Consider the following 9625-nt stretch of genomic DNA (forward strand, 5'->3'; position numbering starts at 1 on the left):
GTTGGTCTGCATTTGCCAGGAGTTATTAGAACAGGCTGGATTGCCCAACTCTGTTTTCCCAAAGGACAGGGAGGTACCTGAGCTGGTGAGGTCAGGTTAGCATTCCATTGTGCCACGTCAAACGCAACTCTGACGACCAGCAAGGTTTTGCCAGCCGACGTCATGAAGGTCCTTCTGACCAGCTGGCAAATTCTGTTGTCCTGGGAGAGACCAAATGGGTTCATGCCATTATTGATTTTGAGTGAGCTACGGTACCTTGCTGCTTGTAAGAAAGGCAAACACAAAAAGACAAAGCAGAATTAATGTGGGTACAAGTTCATGTTGTTTTCCATTTTCATGTTGCATTTCCAATGAGTAAAAAAATCTAATGCTGTAGAGTGGGAGGAAAGGAGGGGGGAAAATCTCATGACTCAGACATGTAATGGTCGTGTGCTAATAACTCAAAAGGTAATCTAGAGATGTGTTGTTTTGTCATGTTTTATAGTCTTTCCAGTAGTTAATTTTGGAGGCTATGTCAAGCATTTGGATTTTTTGAGAGTCCTTAGACAAGAGGTAAACATCTTCTGTCTGAATAAGTTTCCTTACAGAATTTTAAGGAGACACTGGGTTATGTTTTCCAAAGGCAGGCTGCTAGGTGGCAGGGCAGGAGCAAAATCCAGCAACCTAAGAAAGAAGGCAAGAAAAAAAGTTAATTGTTTTAATACTTCAGCAATAGTTTTGGGGGTAGAATGCCATTTGTATCAACCTACTCTGGGTAAGATTGAGCTTCTTCCACACTGAAGTCCAAAGCAGTAGACTAGCATAATGTAGGGCAAGAATCTGAACAAAATATACTTTTCCTAGATTGAAAAAAACCCTCTGAAACAAGCAAACAAAACCCCACACAAACACAGAGGTTTTACATGTGAGAACCTGGATCCTAGTGTTCATCAGAAACTTTTGAAAGAGATGTGGTTCTGCAACTTTCTGGAGATCCACATTAAAACAAACAAAACCCATAAAACAAAACCCTTTTCAACTCCTATGCTGTGAATACCCTTTGGAAGCTGAAACCATTTTTCTCACTGGTAATCTGAACTTTTCCTTTTCAGAGACTGTTTATTTGAGTTAAATTGTTGAAATGCAACAACAATCTATAAAGAAGGCAGGATGACAACTTGTACATGGGAGGAGTTTTTTATCACCATATAATTTACCAATTAAAAGACTGACAAATGGTGTAAGATTTTCAGTGTACGACGTGCACATAAAAAGTTTAGATAAATACTTTATAAATACAAAAGGTATTAAACCTATCTTGACACCTTTATGAACCACAAGATCAAAGCAATATGTCTGAAATCTTAGTGAATGTAAAGTTTTTGTGCAACATGGTTTTGTCACAGTTAATGCCAATTTCATTCTGAATTTAGAATCCTTTTTGCCATTACTAGATATTTACTCATCAAGAAGAATGGCTGTGATTTTATACCAGACGTAGGGAAATCTTGCACATACTGAAATCAATGACAAAACTCCACCTTCAAGGAGGTCAGCATTTCACCCAAATGAAGAGACATTCCTTGCCTTACTGCCAAAGACTTGGTGTTAGTAATTGAAAAAGGATATTCAACATCATTATAGGAAACACAGTCATTGCTGTAGTTCATAAAAACTGAGTAAGTGTATTTGCATGCATTAAATCTCATTAGGAACATCAGATGAAAGTCTGCTGAGAAACATGAAAAACTACACAGCAGAGATCTCTAAGAGTGCTTGTGGCTGTTATGTGCACAAAAAGAACTACACTCAGGGTCAGAGGTGAGCAGAGAGAGAGGAAGTTTATTATGATTTGGGGTTGAAATAGGATTTGGGATTTGATCAGGGATTGGTAGATGAGAGGAACACTTTTCTGACTCCAGTGGTCAATTCAGCAGTCCATCACAGACTGGTATGTGAAAACAATCTACTTGTTTATGTTACATGGGTGAGAGACTCCACTATATGTGTGTAAACAATCATCAGAAGGCTTGAAGAATCAAGGCGAGAAGTGCTGTCTGAGAGACTCAAAGCTCGAAAGGGTTTTGCTTGCTGGGCATCCTGCAGAAATTACATTTAAATCTTTGTATTTAAGATTTGGAAATTAAAGTAATCACTTCCATCCATTTGTTTCCATTTCAGTACTCTTCCCATTTTGGACCTAATGCATGCCTTTTTGAAGTACAGCTGCCTGGTTTACCAGCATAAAGAAGAAAACTAGGTCTAATAATCAAACTTCTGAATAATTTCTATTCATATTGTATAGACCCACTGAGTTTTTTGTTCAGTGTTTGACCATCCTCATAAACATAGTTAATTGAAATTCCATCCTTACTAGAAACACAGAGAAGCCAGAATTTCATATGGGATAGGGAACATCTTTCTTTTTGTTTTTAATAACTGAGGCTATTAATACCCTTCCTGGATTTTTTGTACAAAAAACATGACTGCTAAAGCTGGGATAAAGAACTACATAATTTTCAAAGCAAAGCAAGAATATTGTTTGAACGAATGCTGCTAGCATTTGGAAAAGGTGGTATTAATTTTGTGTGTGAACTGTGATAATCCCTGCCTATTTCTAAATCCCTGTAAATTGCTTCATAGGGCTTAGGAGTTATAACTCATTCACATTTTCTGACAAGCTATTATCATGGGAGATATAACACTTAAGTAGGAAATTGGAGAGATCTGGCATATTTGAACTAGGTACATCCTAAAATGGAATACTTTACCTTGGACGAACTGGAAAATCTGCTAGTTTTGGGTTTGAAAGTTGAAGGTAATATTAAAAATGCATTAAAAGAAATGATGAACAGTATTTGAACATGTTTCTGTTTTACATTGTGTGGTTGAGTTGAATACATAGATTCTTCCAGTGACTTGACTCTGGGTGTCTGCAAACAAATACTTTCATATTAATTTTCTGTTCAAAGGATGACAACTATCGATCCAAGCAGCTTGACCAATTTATCAAGCTCCATATCAAATATAGCTCCAACCCAAAATCTCTGATCTAATGAGTCCTGAGAAATACATTCCCATGCAATCATAGTGAGAATTGAAAAGCAATACCATGGATTGCTTACCACTGATTTTCACATTCTTTTTTCTTCCAGTGTCATTTTCAGTAATCATCTTAGGATGCAAATGCTTCTGCAAAATGCGTGTGCTGATTGCAGGATGGGGTCAAGGTGGGCTGTTGTGAAACAAGAAGCAGGGAAATTAAAGGAAGGGTTGTGTTGATGCTGTGTGTAGTTGATAACCCTAAACATATCTGGTCCAGGGTCAGGGAATGCAAAAAGCCTCATGGCTGCTAATAATGCCATCTCTCTTTTACTAGGAAATCCCTCAGGTTTTATCACAACATTTTCCTTAATAGCAAATGTGGTAAAGTACTTAGAAGCCTGCAACCCGGCTTCCACCATTCTTTTAGGAGAAGCCATTTTAAAACACATAAGAGAACACTAAATGCCTCCTTAACTAATGTCCTCTGGCAGGGTTTGTTGTGTAGTTGAACATCTGTTCTAAAGGTTTATGTGATTTATTACTCCTTTCAAAATGGTAGCAATTGATTCCCACTAAAATACGAGTTTGTGTGCTGTTAATTGCCGGACTTTAATTATTTTCCTGCAATTTAGATTCATGTTGGCTTAACTGCTTTTGCTTATTTTCTATGAATTGTAGTTCTTTTTGCAGGCATGTCTCCCAGAACTATGGAACATATAAGAAATGTGTATTAATTGCCACCATATTACTTAACTCATCAATATTTACAGTTGTTTTCTCTTTTTGCTGTCCCTTATTTTGCTTAAACCTTACACATTACTCTGAAATTTCTAGTAGTCCAAATGGTTTTGCCTTATGAGCAAATGGCACAGTTTTTCCCTTCGCTGCTTAAAACATTTGTTAATGATTCGGCAAGCTGGGATAGCTTCCACATGAGGAAGTAAGGGTTGGTTTCTTCATTTCTGCTTTCCCCACCATATAATAGCACTTCAAGAAATTAAAGTAGCAGCGTCGTATTTTAGGTAAGGGTTCTTGAACATATTTTAAGTACTAAGCACCCCTATCCTACACGTCATCTATTCATTTTTCTTCTTTCCGGCTTAGTAATTTGAGGTGCCACAGCCTCAGACAGGTGAGTGAGGAGGTCTCACTTCCAGGCACAAGTAAGAAAGTGCTTGCAACCTGTTTTCATCACAGTGAATGTTACTTAACAGGAGAGTGTTTGGGAGGACACAAAATTCCCATCCACTGCTCTGCTAGAGACACCAGCAGGTTGGGAGTGATGATGCAAACAGGTGACACCAGGACCTTTGCTGCCACGTGCAGGAAGAGGACAACTGTGTTCCTCCTTCTTGTCCTGCACCACAGAGGTCAGCTGAGTAACTCAGGACCACGGTCTGTGGTTTAGAACCATTAAGTTGAGGCTGGTTGGTTCCAAGAGCTGAAATGGTGGCACACTAGCTCCCTTGGAGCAGACAAGGCAAAGGAACGCTCCCATGAAGGGTTTAGCCAACAGCCTGCCGAATGTGGCAGCTCCCAGCAGAGCTGGTGATCAGCAGCTGATTGCAAACTGGTGTTCATCATGTTTTCCATCAGCACAGCGGGCACCAGCCAGGATGTTTGTCCTTCATTCCTCTTCTTACAATGCCCTAAACCAAACGACAAACAAATGTCAAGTAGTCAGATTATCCAGCACTCCTGAGGAACTGCTGGCTGTGCAGCTCTTCCGTCAAGGTGTAGCAAGAACATCATCACAGCAGTGTCTGCTAAGAAAACTGTTTGGTGATGTTTCTGCTGCTTTGACATTCATTCCTCTGTGAGACCCAGACTGCACACTCAGTTGAACTGCAGTGTATTCACTCACACTGGGAGGCTGCTTTTTGGCAACCAGACTGATGCTAAAAATAAAACAACCTATGCAAAACTAACAAAAAAACCTTCTTGCTAAATCCATAGCGGGAGTATGTTGCTTCAAAAAGCGCTGGGTTGTCTGCATATGCTTCTTGGAGTCTCTTCCATGAGAAAAAGAATGGAGGGAGGTTTAATAATGTAGTATTTTTGCAATCATCCGTGCAAATCACCCCAGACAATAGCTGGGGCACACACAAAGTACAGGACCAAGTTTGGAAACTTCTCAGATATGGACTTCATCCTACTTATAAAAACATTTTGTTATAAGGATGCTTGTTTACTATGCGTCATGCCTACAAAATAAAACTGAGAGGGATACTACTTCTCTTTATTTATTTAGGGGCAATGCCTGTATTTTGTTTTCCCTTCTTGTTTTTCTGTTTTTTAATTGGAGACTTTGGAGATAGCCTGACTTTCTAAAAGGGTGTTTGTGCACACGTGTGTGCCTCCAGAGCCTTTGGACTGGATTTTACACAAGTAACAGTACAGTTAGTACCGAGTGTGGGTAAAAAAATAGAGATTTGCTTACAAAACATATCATAGTTTAAGAACTTAATGCCTTTCGAGTTTGTTTTACCTTTGGGGTTTTCTCCTTCAGCTCTGTCTCAAAGATTTTCTCTGCAGATAGGAGGGTGGAAACTGATTTACACACAAAAGCCGTGGGGTCTCACAAACTCCCAGCAGCAGAGGAGCGAGGCTCACGGGCAGCACCCAGCCCTTCTTACGCCCAGGCCGGCGGGGAGGGCGGCGGCTCAGCCCGGCCCAAGGGCCGCTCAACTCCCACCGCCTCCCGTTCCCTGCACGGATGGAACTCCTCGGTGATGCCAGCCTGGGGCTGGGGGGCTCCTGCTTAATCCTGACCCTCCGGGCTCTTTCTTCGGTGAACTCCGACGGGTGGAAGCCTAAATAACGACGATGGCGATGATATTAACAACTAATAATTAATTACAGTAATAACGAAGCCTGCTCCAGCAGCCCCCCGGCCTGGGTGTGCGGGGCGGGGAGGCGTGGGGGACCCCCGGGGGGGCGCCTCTGGCCGCTGCCCGTCTCTCCTCCAAGCCCGTAAAACTCGGAGCGTTGCTCGCTGCTCGCAGCTCCGCGCCCTGGTAACCGCGGCCCCCGGCGGGCGGGAGGACGTGCGAGGCCGCCCGTCGCGGCTGTTTCCGCGTTGCCCGTCCAGGGAGGTCCCGCCCCCGCCCGCGGCCGCCCCAGCCCCAGCCCCGCGGGGAGGCTCCGGGGCCGGCGGGGGGGCGCGCCCCCAGCCCGGGGCCTGCGGCGGGGGCGCCGGATAAAGCGGTGGCGGCCCGCCCGCCTGGCGGCACAGGGGCGGCCGGGACCGGCCCAGCGGGGCGCCCCGCCATGGCGAGCCCCGCACGCCCGCGGCAGGAGCTGGCGGCCGAGGAGCGGCGGCTCCGCGGCGCGGCCCCGACGGTGCCCCGCGACGCCAAGCGGGAGGCGGCGGGGGAGCGGCTGGTGCTGCTAGAGCTGCGCCGCTGCGGGCGGCCGCCGTCCCCCGGCCCCGGCGAGCGGCAGGAGGAGGGGGAGGAGGACGAAGAGGAGGGGGAGGCGGCGGCGGGCGAAGATTGTTGCGGCAAGTGCAAAAAGCGGGTGCAGTTCGCCGACTCGCTGGGGCTGAGCCTCGCCAGCGTCAAGCACTTCAGCGACGCCGAGGAGCCTCAGGTGCCGCCCGCCGCGCTGTCGCACCTGCAGAGCCCGCCCGGCGAGGAGCGGGACCCGCCGCCGCCCGGCGCCGAGCTCCCGCCGCCCGCGCTGCTCCTGGTGCCCGACTTCCCCGACGGCGGGGAGCCCGGCGCCGAGCGGCTGCGGCGGCAGCACGTCTGCCTGGAGCGCCTGGGGCGGCCCGCGGCGCCCACCGACGTGCGGGGCACGGTGCAAGTGCTGGGCGGCCCCGGCCCCAAGGAGGTGACGGTGCGCTACACCTTCAACGAGTGGCTCTCCTTCGTGGACGTCCCGGCCGCGCCCCTGCCCCCCGAGCCGCCGGCCGAGCGCTACGGCTTCACCCTGTGCGTCCCGCCGAGCCTGCGGGAGGGCTCGGCCCTGCACTTCGCCATCCGCTACCGCAGCCCGCAGGGCGAGTTCTGGGACAACAACGGCGGCCGCAACTACACCCTGCGCTGCTGCGGCTGCCCCGGGGGCGGCCCCGCCGCCGCCCCGCCGGGCCCCGCCGCCCCCCGGTACTGAGGAGAGCCGAGGGGAGCCGGCCGGGAAAGGGCAGGCGGCCGCCCCCCGAGTGAGGCCCGGCTCGGGAGAGAGACAGCCGGCGCGCCGAGGGCCCCGTCCCCGAGACTGCCCCCAGCCAGTCTGGTGGTTTTTAAGCAGGAGCTTCAGTTTCTGCCAGCGAAAGATGGACGTGCGTAGGCTCGCATTGCTGTGGCTTGTGGAATCGTTCTCCTTTTTGGTTTTTCGTCTTTTTTTTTTTTTAATTTTTTTTTTTTTTTGAGAGAGAGAGATAGAGCAAGGAGACTGAGTAGCGTGGGCTTTGCTTTTCCCCTCTTGAAGTGATTTTTGAGGTCTTGATTTGGGCTTGACTCCACTTACCTGATTAGTCAAGAGCACTTGTGTGAAAACTTGGTGGCGTGTTCGCTACAGATTTAACTTAGGATCCCAGTTTTTCTGTTCTCACATCCATTTGAAAGACACAGTACTGCGACAGCAGTGGTGTGCTTTGTCCTTTTTGTGTTATTTTCTCTTAGTTCAATGGACTCTGTAACAATACGCTTCACTGTTGTGAGCACCTGTCAAACCCGTGACAGGCTTGCGTGCCCGTCCCACCTTTGCCATGGCTGCGGCAGCTCCGAACAGCAGGCACTCTGTTTTGGGGCTGGACTGGGCTGCCCTGGTTTTTGTCACTCAACACACTTTGATACCGCTCCCCAGGCTCACATGGAGATCCCGTCTGGCTAATAGCAGCCAACAGGGACTTCGGCAGAAATGTTTTTGTTTAAAATAGACTGGTGACTTCTTTTCACACAACTGACAAGTCTAAAACCGGGACGAAGGAGGAGTTAAAATACTTACTGTGTTTATCAGGAGGACGTTGGTAACACCTTTGAGTCCTGCGCTGTGAAGTGAAAGATGGTGTCCGTCTTGTACACGGTTCTGTATTTTCAGATTTGGGTCTGGTTTGGATGATCCTTCTCACTGAGGAGTGCTGCTGCTATACAGAGAGGGTGTCCTCAGTAACAAATGGAAACAAGTGCCTTAGTTCAGCTCTCCTCACCACATTTCTCAAGTATTTATAATTTATTCAGCTTTTTTGCTGCATATTTTTCTGTGTTTGTATGTTGCTGGGAAAGGACTTTGTTGTGCACACAGCTGGACTTTACAGCGCTGGACACTTGGAATTGATTTTATAGTCTTCACTCTTGCACTGCAAGCCTAGAGGTTGACTAGTACTGGTGTCCCAACTCTTGGAATGAAGCAAAAACTACCAATGCAGATGGGTTTGTAAGAATAAAAAAAAGTTTTAAAAAAAGCCATAAAGCTCACCATTACACATTTTCTTTTTTTTCCTTTTTTTTTTCTTTTTTTTTTTTTTTTTTCCTATTTAGCAAAACTTAACAGGAAGCTTCACAGTTTTGCAACCTGGTTGTGTCCCCACCCTGTTGTGTGTGTGTCCTGACCAGGGATGATCCTGTCCGTGAGCAGTGTTTGGGGCTGTAGCTGAAAATGACTGTTGTCCTGCAAGAACTATGAGGCAAATCACCCTCCCAGTCCCTGACAGCCCCTGTGGCAGGCATCTTGAGCAGGCAGAGCTGTGGTGTGAGGAAGGTTTACTAGCTTGTGTGGAAAGTAGATGGGTTTTGTTCAAGTCTTGTTCTGGCTCTTCTGCAACTTTGATTTTTCTTGTTCTCTTTTGATACGGTATCTCAAAATGTGGGTTACTTTTGGTTAATGAAGAATAGATAAGACATTGCCGGAATGCAGAAAATGCGCTGATATAGATGTATGGTCTTCAGTAAGATCATGGAATGTAATATTCCTTTTTTGAAACAGAGCATACTGCGAGATTTCTCAGGTCTTCGTTTCCTCTGAAGATGTAAAACATCTTAAAGGCAATTACAATAAGACATTAGAAAAAATAGCTTCTTTATAAAATTCCCCATACTTGAAAATGTTTTCAAGCCTACAGCTAACCTGCCTTTTGAGATGGCTGGAACAGACCCGGAGCTAAAAGCAGGGAGTCTGTTGGGTGAAAGATGCAGAGCAGAGGGAGCTTCAGACTAAGGGTCCTGCAGTTCTGCTCACATGCGCACTGCTGCTGAAACACAGCTTGTCCTCCCTCCTCCCAAAAAAGCCTGTACCTACACCACAGTGTGAGAATACAGCCAGAGATAAGAAGGTGTTTAATTCCTTCAGAAACCATTCTGCTGTTAGACTGTATCTGTTGCTTTGACAACGCACAGAGGGAAAGCTCTCTGCAGGCAAACAGAAGTTCCTACTGTTGTCCTTCAAGTTACACGTGAACCTTGGCCAAAAAGGTTTTAAGGGAAAATAGTGAACTCTACTACTTCCCTACACAAGTTTGTTTTAAGTCTATCCTGGATTACAGGATGTTATGTGGGATTACCTGATATGAATTAGCCTTTCTTCAGATTGCTGCATCAATGAAATAGTGTGCTCCTTAACTGATGTGTAGTGCAGTGTCAAGATTGATTCTTCATTTAAG

General features: G+C 46.4%; 1 protein-coding gene and 1 long non-coding RNA gene across 2 annotated transcripts; one reads left to right on the plus strand and one right to left on the minus strand.

Annotated features, from left to right (window-relative positions):
• Positions 1–598: 598 nt before the first annotated feature.
• Positions 599–5580, minus strand: LOC136289276 (uncharacterized). The gene is made up of 3 exons (XR_010721603.1): positions 5513–5580; positions 3105–3214; positions 599–663 (listed from the first exon to the last, which is right to left on the minus strand). It is a non-coding gene; the product is annotated as an uncharacterized lncRNA (long non-coding RNA).
• A 633-nt stretch (positions 5581–6213) lies between these two features.
• PPP1R3G (protein phosphatase 1 regulatory subunit 3G) lies at positions 6214–8886 on the plus strand. Its single transcript, XM_066187637.1, has one exon. The coding sequence runs from the start codon at positions 6295–6297 to the stop codon at positions 7135–7137; it is 843 nt and encodes a 280-aa protein (XP_066043734.1). The 5' UTR covers positions 6214–6294; the 3' UTR covers positions 7138–8886.
• The last annotated feature ends 739 nt before the right edge of the window (positions 8887–9625 follow it).

The sequence above is a fragment of the Chamaea fasciata genome, unplaced genomic scaffold (assembly GCF_029207755.1).
Source record: "Chamaea fasciata isolate MVZ Bird 193981 ecotype frontalis unplaced genomic scaffold, bChaFas1.0.hap1 SCAF_1, whole genome shotgun sequence".
Classification (NCBI taxonomy): domain Eukaryota; kingdom Metazoa; phylum Chordata; class Aves; order Passeriformes; family Sylviidae; genus Chamaea; species Chamaea fasciata.

Coding starts and splice junctions, on each gene's coding strand:
- PPP1R3G (XM_066187637.1), top strand. CDS start 6,295: ATGGCGAGCCCCGCACGCCCGCGGCAGGAGCTGGCGGCCGAGGAGCGG.